This window comes from Giraffa tippelskirchi, chromosome 5, assembly GCF_054371585.1.
Source record: "Giraffa tippelskirchi isolate mGirTip1 chromosome 5, T2T-mGirTip1v1.2.pri, whole genome shotgun sequence".
Classification (NCBI taxonomy): Eukaryota; Metazoa; Chordata; class Mammalia; order Artiodactyla; family Giraffidae; genus Giraffa; species Giraffa tippelskirchi.
The window spans coordinates 169,907,023-169,928,374 of NC_137279.1; the positions used below are offsets into that span (position 1 = coordinate 169,907,023).

The window sequence follows — 21,352 nt, forward strand, 5'->3', positions numbered from 1 at the left end:
AACTGTGGAAAACAACAAATGTCCATAAACCAGTGAATGGATAAACAAATTGTTTTATATTCATACAATGGAATGCTATTTAGTAATTAAAGAAACAGACTGTCATTACATGTAACAATGTGGAAGAATCTCAGACAATGTATTTTGAATGAAAGCCATATTCTAAAAGTATATTCTGAAATTCCTTCTATCTAAAATTCTAGATAATTTGAACCAATTCATAATCACCAAAATCAAATCATTGGTTCCCTGGGGATATGGAAAGGAGGGGTAGTGTGAAAGAGTTAATAAGGTGTATAAGAAAACTTTTTGGGGTTGCTAAATAAATTCATAATCTTGATTGTGATGATAGTTTTACTGCTTTATATATTTGTTAAAACTTACCAAATTACAGATTGTGAATATGTATATTTTGTTTTTTACCAATCATAATAAAACTTAAATTTTTTGTAAAGAGCCGTCAAACCCTAAGTAAGTATGGAAGGAAAAACTTAAACATACATAGACACAGGCATAGAAATCACTAAAGCAGAAAATGGATAAACATTGTAGAGAAAATGAACAAAATGAACACAACCTAAAGATTTTTTGTTTTTGAGAAGATCAATAAAGGTGGTAATTCTCTTGCTAATGTGAATAAGAACAAGAGAGAAAACATAAATTAATCGTATTGAGAATGAAAGGTACCTGGATTATAAGGCAACGTTAAGAATAGATTCATGCTAGAAAATTTAAAAGTTACATAAAACACTTTAAAAGCTAGAAAAATTATTTTAAAGGTGTAAGTTACCACAGCTGACAGAAAAAAATTTAAAATCTTAATTGCTCTACATCTAGTATATAAAGTGATAACAATCAAAACCTTCCCTGCTCCCTTTCCCCCTTCCTCCACCCAAAAAAAAAAACCCAAGCCCAGATGGATTCACTTTTAGTCTGTCTAATATTTAAGGAAGAAGTGTTAGAAATCATTCACAAATAGAGAAAGATGAAATATTACCTAATTTATTTTATGTAATCAGCATTAACTCTGATACTAAAACCAGACAAAGACGTTATAGGAAAAGGAAACGATTATAGACTGATATTTCTTAGTCTAGAGGCAGAAATCCTTTATAAATATTTATAAATTGAACTCATTAAATGTAACAAAATATATAGATATGTATAATATATTGCTACCTCATGGTCAAGTGGATTTTACTCAGGAATACAAGACTTGTTTAACAGTTTATATATAATCCATTATTAATTCACCATATTAGTACAATGAATGAGAGAAAATCTATTGATCATTTTAATAGATGGAAGGAAAAGCATTTGACAATATTTAACAACAATATTTGGCTTCGCTGGTGGCTCAGTGGTAAAGAATCCACCACCAATACAGGAGATGCAGATTCAATCCCTGGATCAGGAAGATCTCCCGGAGAAGGAAATGGCAACCCATTCTAGTAATCTTGACCGGAAAATCCCATGGACAGAGGAGCCTGACAGGCTACAGTCTACGGGGTTGCAAAAGATACGACTTAGTGACTAAAAAACATTTAAAATTTCTTGTATTTTTAAAAAAATTTTAAGTAATTAAACTCCCAGAAAAGTAAGAATAAAAGGAAGCAGCCTCACAATGGTTCTCTTTTCTTCATATCCTCACCATCACTTAGCTCTTGTCTTTTTGATGGTAGCCATTCTAACAGATGTGAGATGATACCTCATTATGGCTTTTTGTTTGTATTTCCCTAGTGTTTAGTGATATTGAGCATCTTTCCATGTACCTGTTGGCCATTTTTTGTCTTCTTTGGAAAGATGTCTAATCAGTTCAGTTTTAGTTGGATTATTTGGGGGCTTTTGGTTGAGTTATGTGAGTTCTTTATATATTTTGGATATTAAACCCATATCAGAAATATGCTTGGCAGTCAGTGGAGTGTTCCTTGATGAAATCTACGTCATCACAGTTTTCATATATAGGGGTACTATAGTGGCAGTGCCATCTGCCTGTAATGTAGGAGACCTGGGTTCAATCCTCAGGAAGATCCCCTGGAAAAGAGAATGGCAACCTACTCCAGTATCCTTGCCTAGAGAATTCCATGGACAGAGGAGCCTGATGGGCTGCAGTCCATGGGATTGCAAAGAGTTGAACACAACTGAGTGACTTAACACAATCACAATCACATAAGAAATATGGCTCACCTTTCTTTTATTTCCATGAAGAGAACAGTCCTTTCTCACCAGTGAAAGTTTTGAAGGTCAAAGTTGATGTATTTTGTGCTTCTAAAACATAATGTTGAATCAGAATTCTTTTTATGATGTTTAATCACTATTCAAAGTGCCCAGATAGGAATTTTCTTAGGAAAGCAAAGAAAATGTCACTAAGGACACTTTTCCAGTAGTCATGTGGATGTGAGAGTTGGGTTATAAAGAAGGCTGAGCGCCGAAGAACTGTTGCTTTTGAACTGTGGTGTTGGAGAAGACTCTTGAGAGTCCCTTGGACTGCAAGAAGATCCAACCAGTCCATCCTAAAGATGGTCAGTCCTGGGTATTCATTGGAAGGACTGATGTTGAAGCTGAAACTCCACTACTTTGGCCACCTGATGCAAAGAGCTGACTCATTTGAAAAGACCCTGATGCTGGGAAAGATTGAGGGCAGGAGGAGAAGGGGACGACAGAGGATGAGATGGCTGGATGACCTCACCAACTCAATGGACATGAGTTTGGGTAAACTCTGGGATTTGGTGATGGACGGGAGGCCTGGCATGCTGAGGTTCATGGGGTTGGCAAGAGTTGGACACGACTGAGTGAATGAACTGACTGAACTGAAGGCCATGAAGGGTTTGAGTGTAGCATTGCTTACCTAGACCACTGTGATTCCATAGAACTTATGCAGGGTAAGCTCCACCTTCCTTCTGTTCCTTTATCAGCATGGAATTACTTTTCTTTTAATGTATAGTATGATCATTTTCTGCAGTGTTCAATCGCTTGTTATAAATGGAATTGCATTACATGTTAATCTAAAATTATAGACTAACCAATCTAATAACAGCATATACATGAAATATTTGTACATTCTGATTTAATGATCTGTTTATTATACTGTAGAACCAGAAATGAGCTGGTTAATTAATAAGTAGACTTGATTCCTGAAAAATACTTTGTAGCATACTGGAAAAATTGTGATTAGGGTTAGGGTTAGTTTCTGATTAGCATCATTTTCACTTTTGCTTTTACCTTTTGGTCTTTTTCTTCACTGAATAGTATATCCTTTCGTTTGATTTGGTTCTCCTTCACAACCCTAAGATACTTCATGCTGGGTTTTAATCCAGCTACAATTGAAACTGAGTTTAAGTCTCATCTGTCTTACAAAGCCTTCTCTATTTGATCCAACATAATTTTTTTTTCTTTTCTTAAATTCTGTTCCTTTTCTCTTTAAGACAGTTTAAATTGTCTTCTAGATTATATGCATTGTTTTTTTTTTTTTTTCCAGCTACTTTCGTGGATGTTGTCTCCTCTTATCCTTGAACCTTAGAGGTAGATAAGATAGACAATATTATTCCCCATTTTACAGATACAAAAACTAAAAATAGACAAATTATTTTATTTCTTTAAGCTAAGTCTTCAACCCCAAATTGCATCGCACAATTTGCTTTCCTTATACTATAATGCCTCAAGTTTTATACTTTACTGACTACTCCCACCATATGCTGATCACGTATTGGTTTGTTGGTTGGTTTGAAATAGATTATTTCTATTCAAAACCCCTGTCACTGATATCTGTTTCTTTTTAAAAAGCTGCTTAATTAATTAATTAATTGTTAAGTTTTTTATTATAATGTTGAAACTTTAGTTCTTCGAAGGGGCATCATGTTGTATGATCAAGATTTGAAGTTTGGGCTACTGAAATTTTTCATATTCATTCATGAAACAAATGTCATTGACTTGAGGACCATATGCCTAATATTAGTACTAGCTCTGGATATGAATAAATATTGATTGTATTATTTTGTTAATAATATCTGGTCTCTTCTTATTTGTACAGGAGAAATTAAACAGATTTTAGAAAATGAACTTCAGATACCTATGTCTAAAATGCTGTTAAAAGGCTGGAAGACTGGAGACGTGGAAGACAGTGTGAGTTTCATAATTACCTAGAAATAAAAGAAAATTAAGTTATGCTATTGACTAATGTATAAAATTGTTTTTTGTTGATGTTGTTACATATGACAGATGGAGATTTGGTAATAGTGAGTTAGTTTAAGAATACAGCAAACAGTGTTTTCCAAGTTAAAACATTTCATAGTTAATCAGCAACATTTGTTAGGTATGTAAGTGAAATCACTCTTTGGCATATTTTTCCTATTTATAAGTATTTTATAGAAGTCAACTTGACATCCTTTTTTGAGAGCATTTTATCCTTTTCTCAAACCTCATATGATGTCAGTAATTGCCTTGGAATAATAATTTTCTAAACAGTTAATTGTTGGCCTGAAAGAAGTCATACCTAGTATATATACATTTATGAAAGTGAGTATTAGACACTCAGTTGTTTCTGACTCTTTGCAACCCCATTGACTGTAGTAGCCCACCAGGCTCTTCTGTCCTTGGAATTCTCCTGGCAAGAGTACTGGAGTGGATAGCTATTCCCTTCTCCAGGGGATCTTCCCGACCCAGGGATTGACCTCTGCATTGCAGGTCTCCTGCATTGTAGGTGGATTCTTTACCATCTGAGCCACCAGGGAAGCCCATATATGTTTATATCAAGTATTTATATGGAACAAAAAAGGTAATAGGAAATATTTTTAACTTAGAAAATTTAAATGGTAAGAATATTTCTTTGTTATGTGGATAGGGTCAGGTGCATGGATGCATTATATTTTAAGAATTTATACAAAATGTTACAATTTTAAGCTAGTAGTTGCTATTCTCAAGCACCCATTTGCAGCCTTAGGCATAAAATATTTTATGCACATTCTTTTTCTGACAGAATGAGTGGTAAAGAATGGAAAGAAATGAGTTAACTAAAGTTGTAGGTGTTTGAAATAGAAGTAACTAAATCTTTTCACACTAGTTACTGAGTTGATATTTAAATACCAGGCATGAACTTAAAATCTTCAACTTTCGGTTCAACTCGCTGTCAACAGCTTCTGGTAGACATTGTGCTTATAAATATTTGTATGTGAGTTCATTTGCTATATGGAGATACTCTGAGTACTTCATTAAGTTATTTATAGGAATTTCAGGTTGGCAAGATATTTATAAATTTAAGTACAAATTAGTGATGTGCTATATTAGAGGTTATTGATATTATAATAATATCAAGAACTTCAGATATGTGGATGAAACCACCCTAATGGCAGAAAGCTAAGAGGAGTTGAAGAGCCTCTTGATAAAGGTGAGAGAGGAGAGTAAGAAAGCTGATTTAAAACTCAACATTCACAAAACTAAGTTCATAGCATCCAGTCCCATCACTTCATGGCAAATAGATGGGGAAAAAATGGAAACAGTGAGAGACTTTATTTTCTTGGGCTCCAGAATCACTGCAGATGGTGACTGCAGCCATGAAATTAAAAGATGCTTGCTCCTTGGGAAAAAAGCTATGACCAACATAGACAGCACATTAAAAAGCAGAGACATCACTTTGCCGACAAAGGTCTGTCTAGTCAAAGCTGTGTGTTTTCCAGTAGTCATGCACGGATGTGAGAGTTGGGCCATAAAGAAAGCTGAGCACCAAAGAATTGATGCTTTTGAACTATGGTGTTGGAGAAGACTCTTGAGAGTCCCTTTGACTGCAAGGAGATCAAACCAGTCAATCCTAAAGGAAATCAGTCCTGAATATTCACTGGAAGGACTGATGCTGAAGCTGAAACCCCAATACTTTGGCCACCTAATGTGAAGAGCCAACTAATTGGAAAAGATCTCGATGCTGGGAAAGACTGAAGGCAGGAGGAGAGGGGGGCAACAGAGGATGAGATGGTTGGATGGCATCATTGACTCAGTGGACATGAGTTTGAGCAAACTCCGGAGGTGATGAAGGACAACAAAGCTTGGTATGCTGCACTCCACTTGGTCTCGAAGAGTTGGACACGACTGAGCGACTGAACAACAACAATATTAGGGGTTAGCTAACTTTTTCTGTACTGAGCCAGGTAGTTAATATTTTAGGCTGTGGACCATGGAATCTCTGTTGCAACCACTTAGTTCTGCTAGCATAGATGAAAATAACTTTAGACCATATATGAACCAGTGAGCATGACTGTTGGGTTGAATCAATATTTGTGGACATAGAAATTTGCATTTTATATAATTTCACATATCAGACACTACTCTTCTTTTGATTTGTTTTCAAACATTTAAAAACGCAAAAACCATGCTTAACTGACAGGCCATACAAAAGTAAGTAGTAGGCTAAATTTTTGCACAGGCTATAGTTGACTGACCCCTGGTCCTTTATGGCTGTTCTAATTGAAACGTAGATTTAAGAATATAAGGAAGTGCTGACTGAGTAAATCAACAACCTTGGCAGAAATAAAACAGCAAAATGCGTTAGTTTACATAGCTATATCATTTATCCATTCATTTATTGGGAAACCCATGGATATGAATCACCTACCTGGCATTTTTGGTAGGTTGTGAAAAGAAAGCCAAACTTTTTGAAAATGTTCTTAAAGCAATGTATTCTGATAAGTTGTTTCTCAGTAGACATAAGAGATTGGTTCCCTCCTCATACCGAAATCTATGGACACTCAAGGCCCTTATAGAAAATGGCATCGTATTTGCATATAACCTATAAATCCTCTATATGCTTTAAATCACCTCTAGATTACTTACAATATCTAATACAAGGTAAATGCTATGTAAATAGGTCCTGATGTGTGGCAAATTCGAGTTTTGCTTTTTGGAGCTTTTGGAATTTTTATTTTTATGAGTCTTTTCCATCCTTGGGTGTGGAACCTATGGATACAGAGGGCTGACTGTTATGTGCTCTTCTCCCTAAGTGATATTTGCTATTTCTATGCCATTAATTTTCTTATTGCTCCCAAATATTTGTTGCTATGTTATACTTCTGTGAATTCATATAACCAAATTGGTAGTTCACTTTTATTCTTGCATACCTTATTGGCATTTTTAACTTAACATATTTAAAATGGAACTTTTGATTTTCCTTCCCATGCCATTTCTCTATCAGTTCAGTTCAGTTCAGTCGCTCAGTCGTGTCCGACTCTTTGCGACCCCATGAATTGCAGCATGCCAGGCCTCCCTGTCCATCACCAGCTCCCAGAGTCCACCCAAACCCATGTCCATCGAGTCGGTGATGCCATCCAACCATCTCATCCTCTGTCGTCCCCTTCTCCTCCCGCCCCCAATCCTACCCAGCATTAGGGTCTTTTCCAATGAGTCAACACTTCGCATGAGGTGCCCAAAGTATTGGAGTTTCAGCTTCAACATCAGATCTTCCAATGAACACCCAGGATTGATCTCTTTTAGGATGGACTGATTGGATCTCCTTGCAGTCCAAGGGACTCTCAAGAGTCTTCTCCAACACCACAGTTCAAAAGCATCAATTTTTCAGCACTCAGCTTTCTTCACCATCCAACTCTCACATCCATACATGACCACTGGAAAAACCATAGCCTTGACTAGACGGACCTTTGTTGGCAAAGTAATGTCTCTGCTTTTAAATATGCTATCTAGGTTGGCCATAAGCTTCCTTCCAAGGAGTAAGCGTCTTTTAATTTCATGGCTGCAGTCACCATCAGCAGTGATTCTGGAGCCCAAAAAAATAAAGTCTGACACTGTTTCCACTGTTTCCCCATCTATTTCCCATGAAGTGATGGGACCAGATGCCTTGATCTTAGTTTTCTGAACGTTGAGCTTTAAGCCAACTTTTTCACTCTCCTCTTTCACCTTCATCAAGAGGCTCTTTAGTTCTTCTTCACTTTCTGCCATAAGGGTGGTGTCATCCGCATATCTGAGGTTATTGATATTTCTCCCAGCAATCTTGATTCCAGCTTGTGTTTCTTCCAGCCCAGCGTTTCTCATGATGTACTCTGCATAGAAGTTAAATAAGCAGGGTGACAATATACAGCCTTGACGTACTCCTTTTCCTATTTGGAACCAGTCTGTTGTTCCATGTCCAGTTCTAACTGTTGCTTCCTGACCTGCATACAGGTTTCTCAAGAGACAGGTCAGATGGTCTGGTATTCCCATCTCTTTCAGAATTTTCCACAGTTTATTGTGATCCACACAGTCAAAGGCTTTGGCATAGTCAATAAGGCAGAAATAGATGTTTTTCTGGAACTCTCTTGCTTTTTCGATCATCCAGCGGATATTGGCAATTTGATCTCTGGTTCCTCTGCCTTTTCTAAAACCAGCTTGAACATCTGGAAGTTCATGGTTCACATATTGCTGAAGCCTGGCTTGGAGAATTTTGAGCATTACTTTACTAGCATGTGAGATGAGTGCAATTGTGCGGTAGTTTGAGCATTCTTTGGCATTGCCTTTCTTTGGGATTGGAACGAAAACTGACCTTTTCCAGTCCTGTGGCCACTGCTGAGTTTTCCAAATTTGCTGGAATATCAAGTGCGGCACTTTCACAGCATCACCTTTGAGGATTTGAAATAGCTCCACTGGAATTCCATCACCTCCACTAGCTTTGTTCGTAGTGATGCTTTCTAAGGCCCACTTGACTTCACATTCCAGGATGTCTGGCTCTAGGTGAGTGATCACACCATCGTGATTATCTGGGTCGTGAAGCTCTTTTTTGTACAGTTCTTCTGTGTATTCTTGCCACCTCTTCCTAATATCTTCTGCTTCTGTTAGGTCCATACCGTTTCTGTCCTTTATCGAGCCTATCTTTGCATGAAATGTTCCTTTGGTATCTCTAATTTTCTTGAAGAGATCTCTAGTCTTTCCCAATCTGTTGTTTCCTCTATTTCTTTGCACTGATCGCTGAGGAAGGCTTTCTTATCTCTCCTTGCTATTCTTTGGAACTCTGCATTCAGATGGGAATATCTTTCCTTTTCTCCTTTGCTTTTCGCTTCTCTTCTCTTCCCAGCTATCTGTAAGGCCTCCTCAGACAGCCATTTTGCTTTTTTGCATCTCTTTTCCATGGGGATTGTCTTGATCCCTGTCTCCTGTAGAATGTCATGAACCTCTGTCCATAGTTCATCAGGCACTCTGTCTATCAGGTCTAGTCCCTTAAATCTATTTGTCACTTCCACTGTATACTCATAAGGGATTTGATCTAGGTCATACCTGAATGGTCTAGTGGTTTTCCCTACTATCTTCAATTTAAGTCTGAATTTGGCAATAAGCAGTTCATGATCTGAGCCACAGCCTGCTCCCAGTCTTGTTTTTGCTGACTGTATAGAGCTTCTCCATCTTTGGTTGCAAAGAATATAATCAATCTGATTTCGGTGTTGACCATCTGGTGATGTCCACGTGTAGAGTCTTCTCTTGTGTTGTTGGAATAGGGTGTTTGCTATTACCAGTGCATTAATGGCAGAACCATATCACCACTGCTAAATCCAAAAATGTGGGCATTAATCTTCTCCCATTTGAAACACACCTAATCCTCAGAAACTGACACAGCACATTGTATATCAACTATACTTCAGTAAAATAAATTTTAATAAATAAATTAATTGGCCATGCTCTGCAGCTTGCAGGATCTTAATTCTCCAACCAGGGACTGATCGTGTGTCATGGCAGTGAAAGAACTGAATCCTAGCCACTGAATTGCCAGGGAGTTCCTCAATAAAATAATTTTTTTTAAAATTTCAAAAGTACCTAATCCTTTGATAAGTCCTGTAGACTCTGTTTTCAAAATATATCTCAACCATAGCCACTTTACACTATTGTTATTGCACAGCCTAATCCATGCTGTTAGCATATCTTGCCTGGACCAGTGTAATAGCTTCATTATTGTTTTCCCAGCTTTTTTGAGGGGATTATTCCTATGCATTCTTCATAGAGGATCCACAATGTTCTTTTAAAAACCTAAATTATATGACTCTCCTGGTAAAATATAACTTTTTATTGCACTTTGAATAAAATTCAAGCTACTCACCATGATTTAAAAGGTATTGTATTATCACCTCTACAACCTCATCTTCAACCTTTCATACCTTCACTTTCCAAGCTGCGATCATAGAACCTTTTAGTTCTTCTAAAATGTTCAAGCTCTTTACATCTTTGTCTGTCAGATACTGTTTAGCTGCCTGGAATGCTTTACCCTCAGTTCTTCATGTGGGTGACTTTTTCATCCTTCAAGTCTCAGCTTAAGTGTTACTTTCTCTAACAGATGTTTGTATTTTGTAAAATGGCTTCCATCCCAGCATTTTCTATCACAACACCATAAATAATGGTGTTTCTTTCATCATTAGATGTCCAGTGCCTGATATAATAAGCATCAAATAAATGTTTGTGGAATGACTGACCATCTACCATAAATAATGGTGTTTCTTTCATCATTAGATATCCAATGCCTGATATAATAAGCATCAAATAAATGTTTGTGGAATGACTGACCATCTACCTTAAAGTATCTGTTTAATCATATCATATGTGGTTTGAGACGGAAGATTTACTGGGAAAATCTTTGGATCAGGCATGGTAAAATGACAGTAATGATCAAGTGATAAGACCAAGCTGTTATCAGTAATCATCAAAGTAAAATAACGAAAGATAAAAAATGGTAAAAGTAACTTTCTTGTGTGTGTATGCCATATTATTTTGTTTGTTTTTTTGTTTGCATGTTAACTCTTGCCCGGTAACAAAGATCTATTTCAGAATAACTTGCATATATTTGACAAAAAGATTCAGAACTTCAAGGCTTCCTGGATGATTGTGAAGTTATGATTAACTGCCTATTACAGTGTTTTTTCAAACCATGGGTCACAAACCATTAGTGAGTTGTGAAGTTAATTGAGTGGGTTATATCCAGCATTAAAAGAGAAAGAAATAGGATAAAGGATGTCAGAATATGTTGCAAATAATGAGTAAGTATTAAGACATGACAAATATAAGTCAAGAGTAAGTCCCAAAGCTCGTGAAGGAAGACTCTGCCGTTAGTAAGATGGGTCCTCTCATGGAGGGTGAAGAATAAATTCGTTAGGTTATATGCTAGGATAAGATCAGTTCTCCCCAGGTGTCCCTGCTTTCATATGCAGGGTTAAAAGTGATTCCTAGATTCCACTCCACCTTTCTTTCCCATACTTTCAGCCTTGACATTATTATTTGCTTTGATTCAACCAGAACCAGTTTCATTATGCCTTTTATACTGTTTATGCCAGTCACCACAAGGAGTCTCAGATTCCCAAATTATTCCTCACTTAAATCTCCATAGCCTCTGTATAGCCCATATCTGTCTCTGTTCATTTTGCTCTCCACTGCTTGAAAATTTTTTCCTGAGCCCTATGGAACTAATTTCATCATTAGCAAAATTCCTTCTATTGCCAACCTCTTGCCTACACGTTCTCTTCACCATCTACCTCTGACTGAAATCTGCCTTCCTGAGGATATTGTTTCTCTGGAGGATTCTCAGTTTTAACTGCTTTTCTCTAGTAGCCATTATACTACTGGACTAACTGGTAAAATATATGTCCTCATTGTTCCTCATTTCCATTTCCAGTCCTTCCTCTCTGAAGAACCTTCAGCATTGACTTTCATGTTAAAATTTTTTTTTATCATCCATATGGTGCAGTGGTAAAGAATCTGCCTGCCAGTGCAGGAGACGCAAGAGACATGGGTTGATCATTGGGTTGAGAAGATCTCCTGGAGGTGGAAATGGCAACCCACTCCAGGATTCTTGCCTGGGAAATCTCATGGACTGTAGAGCTTGGCAGGCTACTGTCTATGGGGTCCCAAAGAGTTGGACACTACTGAGCACACACACACATGATGATTATCTGGAGGAAGAGTTAAGTAAACCTAGGTGACACTTAGTAGAGACCTCATCCAGGTCTTTTCACTTCTTAGGCTGTAGCTCCTCATTTATAAAAATCTTTGGTTTGAGATATTCTCTATCATCTTTTCTAGGTCTAATGATCTCTGAAAACATAACTTGCTAATTTTTGCTACAGTGATCCTGAATGAAGTAGATATTAGTTGCAAGGTTATACTTCTTCAATGAAGTAATTAATAATCCTCAACTGTCTATATAACTGTATATTTGTGTCTCTTTGTGAGCTAAAGAATTTGTATTTTATTTTAATACTCATATTTATGCTAACTTATACATGGGAGAAACAAATTTATTTGGATTCAATAGTTCTTCTATATTATCCTGTTTAGGAAATTGTCAAAAGATGAAAAGTCAAGCTGCAATGGCAATAATTTTCCAAGAATTATAGGAAAGGATTAATAATGCACAATCATGGTTATTTTTTGTTTTTACTTTTTCTTTTTCAGACGGTCTTAAAATCACTACACTTGCCAAAAAACAACAGTCTTTATGTCCTTACACCAGATTTGCCGCCACCTTCATCATCTAGTCATGCTGGGTAAGGTGTTTACTTTTCCTGGAAATAGGAAATGAAAAGTTTGATTGTTAAACTTCTTTAAGCTGTAGATAAATATATCAAGATTACATCAAGTCAAAATCTTGTTGAAGTTTTAGCATACTAACAACTATTAACTATATGAAGTTTCAAACTATTTGGAGTATTTATTTGTTTGATTTTACTGATGGAATCTTTTTACAAAGAAAAGCTAGCAAAACTATGGTATATAATAAAAGAGTCATAAATGGTACTTCTCTGTTTGAAGGGAAGAACTGGAGTTGGAGGGAAGAGAATGAGTAACTGGAACTCTAGTTTCTCCCCTGGCTGAAGCAGTATATCTTTGAGGAAATTTCTTGTGCTCTGGAGAATACAGCTTGAAATACATTGATATAAAATTTTTAAGATTTTCTTTCTTTTTGGAATAGAGAGTCTCATTCTTTTTTCAGTTTTTACAGTGAAACTCAGTATATTTATAGAATGATCAAATGATTTCAATATTTAATTATTTATTGCATTATTATTGCCTAATGAAGCAACTTGATCTAAAGTGAATCATAAAGCTAGTGATAGAGGCATAATTTTCCTGAGCACAGTATCCTTCTGGAACTGTGTTTAAGTTGTTCTTAGATTTTCACAATTTTTTGCACATTTTCTTTTTTTTTAATTTAATACAACTTGGTATCTCTAAACTTCAAATATTGTCAAATTTTTCCCCACCACTATCTTTATTATTAATGTTGTGAAAGGAAAAAAGTCCTGTTTTCTTTACTATACTACCCATGGAACAGTTCTGGCCAACAAATGTGTCCCCTACTCCCCAAGTCTTCAACACCTGCTGGATATTCTTCACTTTTAACAAAATTCTGATACTACCTACCTGGAGATAGCATTAGATCCCATAAGTTCAGGACTCAGCTCCGTAAGACTGCCCCACATCAGACCCAATTGCAGGTATAGGTTGTATCTATGCTTCTGACCAGCTGGCTGTGGATTGGAGGTTCCCACCACTCCTTCTGTGTTCAATAACTTGCGAGAGAATGGCTCATACAACTCAGAAATGCTCTATATACTATTACCAGTTTATTGTAAAACATATTTTAAATGAACAGCCAGATGAAGAGATATATAGAATGCGATCTGAAAGGGTCTTGAGCAGAGGAGTGCTTGTAATGTTTAAGGTGTGCCCCCCTGCCCGCACATGGATGCTTTCTTTTTTACCAACCTGGAAGCTCCCCAGGATTTTTTATGGAGAGTCACCACATAGGCATGATTGATTGAATCATTGGCTATTAGTAATTAGCCCAACCTCCGGCTCCTCTCTTCTTCACAGAGTAGGGTGGGAGGGAGAGGTGGTTAAACATTCTAACCCTCTAATCATGAGGTTGGTTCCCCTGGCAACTGGGACAGAAGCTTGTTGGTATCACTCTTATTACTTGAAAAATTGCAAAGATTTTAGGAGCTCTGTATGGGGAAGAAAACCAAATGTGTATTTCTAATAGCTCATACCGTCGCAGGTAGATAGTATCAAAAAGAAAAATAAATTTCACTTTACCAAAGTAGAAGTCATCAAACTGAAGAAAGTTAAATCTAATATAATTGTATCTGATAGTCTGTTAATGGTTTGTTTTAGGCTAAGAATTTAAAGATTTCTTGGGTTGCTCTGTATCTTATGTTCAGATCATATATTAATGGGAATTTGCATACTATTACAAACAGTACTTATAGTCCTTGTGCTTATAGTAATGTTGATTTAAATGCCAGATGAGATTATAGGTATGAGTTCTGTATCTACTCAGGTACAACGTTATTTTTAGGTTAGTTAAGAATGTCATCCAGTATGTAATCCACATAATTAAATGTACATAAGACATCATTGGTTATAGTCTGTTGCTTTTCAGTAGCATGATTAAATGGATTTATCAAAAATGTCTTCCTGGGCTAATGGAAATGTTCATTGCCATGTGTCTGTCCTTAATTTGATTGCCAACTGCTCAGTCCCTAGGCAGGCCTACAGCGGCCTACAGTGTTTCTTGAAATGCAGTGTTTATTGGAGAATGACTACTTTATATAACACTAACGTAGTCTTCCCTGGTAGCTCAGCTGGTAAAGAATCTGCCTGCAATGCGGGAGACCCCCCCGGTTTGATTCCTGGGTCAGGGAGATCTGCTGGAGAAGGAATAGGCTACCCACTCCAGTATTCTTGGGCTTCCCTTGTGGCTCAGCTAGTAAAGAATCTGCCTGCAATGCAGGATACCTGGGTTCGACCCCTGGGTTGGGAAGATCCTCTGGAGAAGGGAAAGGCAACCCACTCCAGTATTCCGGCCTGGGAAATTCCATGGGATCACAAAGAGTCTGACAGGACTGAGTGACTTTCACTTTCACTTTTCAAAGTAGTATTCCTTAGTTGGCTGTATGGATTTTTAGCAGGTTATAATGGTGCTTTTTCCTGTGTTGGAATGATAAGACATAAAAATTCAAAGTCAAATAAAAGATACAAAAAACACAGTGTAACTGGCTAGTGAGAAGAGGAGCATAGAGGCTCCTGCTGATGAAGAAATTTATTAATGCACATAAAAGTTAAGGTGTATTTCTTCTAGATATGTTAATCTAAGATATCTTCTATAAAGCTAGAGATTTTCTTTTTTTAATCTATAATATATATCTTAAATTCTCATTTCATGAGAGACAATTAAAAACAAAATCCATACAGAATTTTAAAAGCTAATGGTAATAATTATTTTTAACTTATGATTTTCACTTGTGTTTTATCAAATAAAAATAATTTTTAATATCATAACTGTATAATGGAACCCAAAAGTAATTTAATATTGAGTTATATAGCATATCATATTATCAAATATAGGAGACAAAATTGCTGTGCACTAAACTCCATAATAAATCAAGTTGATTTGTCTTTGTAAAATTTTGTTATAGTTGGTGGATTCATACAAACCTTATTTGTAATTTGTAACCCAGTTTATAATCTAAAAAGGAGAAAAGATCATTCTGATTGTTATATTTGAGAATTGGCAAATAAAGAGAAAAACTTCAAAACTGATATAGGAAAATAGCAAAGTTTATGTACATATCACCCCATCCTTCTCCTCAGATTTGGGATTTTTTTTTAAAGATATATTTGATTTAGGTGGTTGGTTTGATATTAAATTGATTTTATTCTTTTATTTCTCTGATACGAGTCAGTGGTTGTGGAAAACTGGGTAATAAACTGCCTGTTAATTGTAGTGCAGAACTATGACAAGGTCCTGCTGCTGGATTCCACCATTCCAATTTCAGTGCAGTGGCAAACATTATGTTTAGAGTATCAGTCTTCTCTCAATGAACTAGACAATACTGGTGTTATGGTGTCATTCCTTAACAAAGTTTATTACAACCAAATCAGGAAAGTAATGTGATTATAATCTATCCATGCAAAAAAGGTAAGATCTAGAGAGAAAAATCCCAGATTATAATCCCAGTTTATCTAGGGTCTTAGATTCTCCTTATATAAAATAGGAAGCATTGATTTTAGTTGCCAGGGTAGTTATAAAAATTCATTAAACAGAAGAGGCACATTTATATGCAAAAGCACAAATTACAAAGCATAATTATTAAAACATTTATGCTAGTAAATACCAGCAGTAATCTTTTTCATTCAACTCTCACTTCATTTTTTAGCCTCTCTGTAAGAATACAGAGGCTGATATTGATATCTATGTTATACATTAGGAAATTGAGGTGTTTTTAAAGAGAGTTTTGCAGCTGGTTTAAGGTCAACAGTTAATAATACTTCTGCTACTGATATCTTCATCTGACTCTCCATCTAGCTTCCAGTTTCTTGACAGAAACATACAAAGCTTTATTCCAGAGATGACTTCTTTTTTGGAAGCTGTTTTCTATAATGACACTTTTTAAAATCTTGTAATTTGTCATTATATAGTCCTTGAAGTTCATTTATATGCATTTCAGTTACTGTAGTTCAAGAATATTGATGAAATTTTAGTGTGTGAATAAACTTTTTAGTTACTGTACACTATTCATCATCTAGTAAAATGTAGATGTAAAATAACATGCTGTTAAATTGTTACTGACAAACAGTTTTATTCTCAAGGTTTGGTGAGAGCTCTCTATTAAACCATGCCTTATGAGAATTTTTTAACTTGATTTTACTGCCACTAGGGGGTGCCTGGTAATTGAATCTTATTTTGTATTTACAATATTTTTTAAAAAGCTAAAAGCAGCAGAATTACCATATAAGTGTCTATAACCGAATTACATTTAGAATTATTTTAAAGTAAATTATGTTTTTGTTTTTCGGAAAATAGAATTTCAGGATTTTTGAGAATTTAAGAGCAAACTGTTTAATCATAATCTTTTCAACAATTGAAAAGTGTTTTTAAGCTTTTTAAAATAGATCAGATTTCACTTATTAATTCAAAGGTGATGTGGTTACCCCTATGGCACAACTTCAGATTGTACTGTCAATCACAATAAAATTAAAAGGGGGAGCTGTTAATTATACCTGTTTCATATCATAGGAAAGGGTCAGTCTATCAAAGATTTATTGATTAACTACTAGATGAAAATATGCTCTGTCCTCTAGGCACTTACAACCTAGTCATTGACATCTTCTGACTTTTAAAAAAATTAATGTCTTTAAAGAAAATTTCCAACACTCTTTTGGTGTTCTATCTGCCACTCATGTTGTTTCATCCTGTAAGCTCCTCTTTTCTTCATCTGCTGTAAAGTTGGTGTCCCCTAGAGTTCTGTTTTCAGCAGCCCCTCTTACTGTACATTTTCCTTGACATGTCCTCTTAGTGCTTCGTTTTCCAAATATGTATAAATGACAAATCTCTATAAACACCTGTTTCCTAGTTGCCAGTTGAGCTTTCACTGGTATGTGTGTCCCATTTGTAATTCAGTCATGTCTAGATTGAGACAATCCTGAGAAATCTGTACTACTACCTGTATTTTTTGTCTCAAATATACAGTGGTAATGGTACAAAATACTGCAGTGTATTCCAAGTAGGATGATTAAGAATCACTACCAAAGAATCACTGTCATGCTGATCCATTCTTTGGCCATTTTGCAGTAAAATTAAAAGTGAAGTAGTAATTAAAAGGTATCTCTGAGGTCCCCCATACATTTGGATACTACAGATAATTTACAAGTAAAAATGAAGTCAAAATAACAACCACTAGTAATTTAGAAATGAGCACAAATAAGAGTTTGAGCATTCATTGGCATTGCCTTTCTTTGGGATTGGAATGAAAACTGACCTTTTCCAGTCCTGTGGCCACTGCTGAGTTTTCCAAATTTGCTGACATATTGAGTGCAGCACTTTGACAGCATCATATTTTAGGATTTGAAATAGCTCAACTGGAATTCCATCACCTCTGCTAGCTTTGTTCATAGTGATGCTTCCTAAGGCCCACTTGACTTCACACTCCAGGATGTCTGGCTCTAGGTGAATGATCACACCATCGTGATTATCTGGGATGTGAAGATCTTTTTTGTACAGTTCTTCTGTGTATTCTTGCCACCTCTTCTTAACATCTTCTGCTTCTGTTAGGTCCATACCATTTCTGTCCTTTATCGAGCCCATTTTTGCATGAAGTGTTCCCTTGGTATCTCTAATTTTCTTGAAGAGATCTCTAGTCTTTCCCATTCACATCAGTCCTTCCAATGAACACTCAGGACTGATCTTCTTTAGGATGGACTGGTTGGATCTCTTTGCAGTCCAAGGGACTCTCAAGAGTCTTCTCCAACACCACAGTGCAAAAGCATCAATTCTTCGGTGCTCAGCTTTCTTGATAGTCCAACTCTCACATCCATCCATGACTACTGGAAAAACCATAGCCTTGACTAGACGAACTTTTATTGACAAAGTAATGTCTCTGCTTTTTAATATGCTGTCTAGGTTGGTCATAACTTTTCTTCCAAGGAGAAAGCGTCTTTTAATTTCATGGCTGCAATCACCATCTGCAGTGATTTTGGAGCCCCAAAAAATAAAGTCAGCCACTGTTTCCCCATCTATTTGCCATGAAGTGATGGGACCGGATGCCATGATCTTAGTTTTCTGAATGTTGAGCTTTAAGCCAACTTTTTCACTCTCCTCTTTCACTTTCATCAAGAGGCTCTTTAGTTCTTCTTCACTTTCTGCCATAAGGGTGGTGTCATCTGCATATCTGAGTTTATTGTTATTTCTCCCAGCAATCTTGATTCCCGGGAAGAAGCTTGTGCTTCTTCCAGCCCAGGGTTTTTCTTGATGTACTCTGCGTATAAGTTAAATAAGCAGAGTGACAATATACAGCCTTGACGTACTCCTTTTCCTATTTGGAACCAAGTCTGTTGTTCCATATCCAGTTCTAACTGTTGCTTCCTGACAGGTTTCTCAAGAGGCAGGTCAAGTGGTCTGGTATTCCCATCTCTTTCAGAATTTTCCACAGTTTATTGTGATCCACACAGTGAAAGGTTTTGGCGTAGTCAATAAAGCAGAAATAGATGTTTTTCTGGAACTCTAGCTTTTTTGATGATCCAGCAGATATTGGCAATTTGATCTCTGGTTCCTCTTCTTTTCTAAAACCAGCTTGAACATCTGGAAGTTCACGGTTCAAGTATTGCTGAAGCCTAGCTTGGAGAATTTTGAGCATTACTTTACTAGCGTGTGAGATGAGTGCGATTACTTTGACCACCTGATGCGAAGAGCTGACTCATTTGAGAAGACCCTGATGCTGGGAAAGATTGAGGGTAGGAGGAGAAGGGGACGACAGAGGATGAGATGGTTGGATGCCATCACCGACTCAATGGATATGAGTTTGGGTGAACTCCGGGAGTTAGTGATGGACAGGGAGGCCTGGCATGCTGCGATTCATGGGGTCGTAAAGAGTCAGACACGAATGTGCAACTGAACTGAACTGATCAAATAAGAGTGCTATATATTGAAACTTTGAATATAGCAAAAGTGATGCCAAGAGGGAAATTTGTAATATTAAGTCCACTAATTAGAAGACAATAGAGATAGAAAATAATTGCATTTTATGTTCTACTTATGAAATTAGAGAAATAGCAGTAGAGTAAGTCTGAAGAAAATAGAAGGAAAGAAACATTTTAAAGTAGTAATTAATGATAGTGGAGTAGGAAATGGCAACACACTCCAGTATTCTTGCCTGGAAAATTCCATGGACAGAGGAGCCTGGCGAGCTATGGTCCATGGGATCACAGAGAGTCAAATATGAGTGCGCACGCATGCAATTAATGATAGAAGTAATCAACAAATAATAACTACTTGAAAAATCTAGCCAAGAAAAGATGAGAATAAGCACAAAAATATTAGGTGTGACAAAGAGGACTTAACTACAGATTCAGAGGTTTTTTGATTAGTATAATAATTATTAAATAAGTTAATGCTAAACATAAGAAATTAATAAATTGTTCTAAAATAAAAGTGTACATGAATAGTAATAAACTTATCTTTGTGGCAGTAAAATCTGAAGTTTCGTTGAAGTGGGGAATTTTGTATAAACTATCAGGTACTAAAATGAATATAAGAATTATATAACCTGAAAAAGTAATAACCATTACAGAAATTGAACTTATAGTATAAAATTTTGCATGCTATATTCTTACCCTAGCCCAGAGGATTTCCATAATGAAATCTTACACAAACTTCCCAGTGGGACTGCTACCTATCTTATTTTATAATGTTTGTGTAATCTTGTTATCAAAACTGGAAAAAAATAATGTAAGAAAAAATTGTGTGTATTTCTTACTTATAATCATAGATAATAAAAATGAGTAGGTAAATTTTCCTTTGCTTTCTCTCAGTCTTGCCATTTAATGACTTCTTCTTTCCCCTGTCCTTATTCCACTACCTTCAAATGGCAGCTCTCCCCGTATTAAAATGGTCTAAGATATACATGAATCAAAACCGTAGCTTGATTGTGTCTTTTCCCTGCTCACACCCCTCCATTAGCTTTCCATTACTCTTAGACAGAAATTCAGGTTCCTTACCAAAGTATATTAAGGACTTACATAATCTTGTCCCTGACTTGTTTCACGTCATCTGTTATCGTTCTCATCTCTGGCTTGTATCTTGCCAGCCATACCGGCCTCCTTGTTCGTTAACCATTCTGAGTGTGCTTCATCAACGCCAGGGCCCTTGCACTATGCTGTTCTCCTACCTGGAGTGTTCTTTCCTCAGTTATCAACCTGACTCACTCCTTCACTTTATTCAGCCCTCTACTCAAATGTTACATTCTCAGATAGATTTGTCTTGATTCCCCTGGCTAAAAGAGCTCCTCTGTTATACTCTTTCCCTTTATCTTACATTATTACAAAATGCATTATATTAGTAATATATTCATACTTGTTGTCTGTATTCCTTATCACAATGTAAAGCTACAAGAAATTATGGACCTTTTTGTCTACTCTTGTATCCTCAGCAGCTGAAAGAGTGCCTGAAGCATTGTGAGTACTTAGAAATATTAATGGAATGAATACTGTGAAGTAATACTTCCCTGAGAATGTTTGCCTCCTAAGAGAGACCAAAGCTAACAAGTAAAGTTCTAGTGTGGGATATCAAGCATCATGCAGAACAGATATAAGATATTTGGGGAGCTGAAGATCTTACAAGTGTTACATAAGTGTAATAAATTAGGCAGTGTTCACTCGTTGGCCTGAGTTTAGCATTTTTGTCCAGTGTTCCTTTTGATTTTTTTTTTTTTTTTCACTGAAGTTTGGGATAATGGAAGGAGCTCTGGCTTTATAGTCAGACACTGTTTATCCTATGTCTGTCCCACTGGTTTTGTGGCCTCCGGCAGCACTTTTCTTCTGTGAGTCTTAGTTTCCCCAGTATTAT

At 36.3% G+C, this 21,352-nt stretch overlaps 1 protein-coding gene across 3 annotated transcripts in view; it reads left to right on the forward strand.

Annotated features, from left to right (window-relative positions):
* Positions 1 to 21,352, forward strand: part of FAF1 (Fas associated factor 1) — a 483,348-nt gene that overhangs the window by 180,435 nt on the left and 281,561 nt on the right. For all 3 annotated transcript variants that reach the window (XM_081485543.1, XM_081485544.1, XM_081485542.1), the window contains 2 exons: positions 4,031 to 4,122; positions 12,403 to 12,494. In XM_081485543.1, coding sequence (XP_081341669.1) covers positions 4,031 to 4,122; positions 12,403 to 12,494 — 184 coding nt within the window. The remainder of the gene's footprint in view (positions 1 to 4,030; positions 4,123 to 12,402; positions 12,495 to 21,352) is intronic.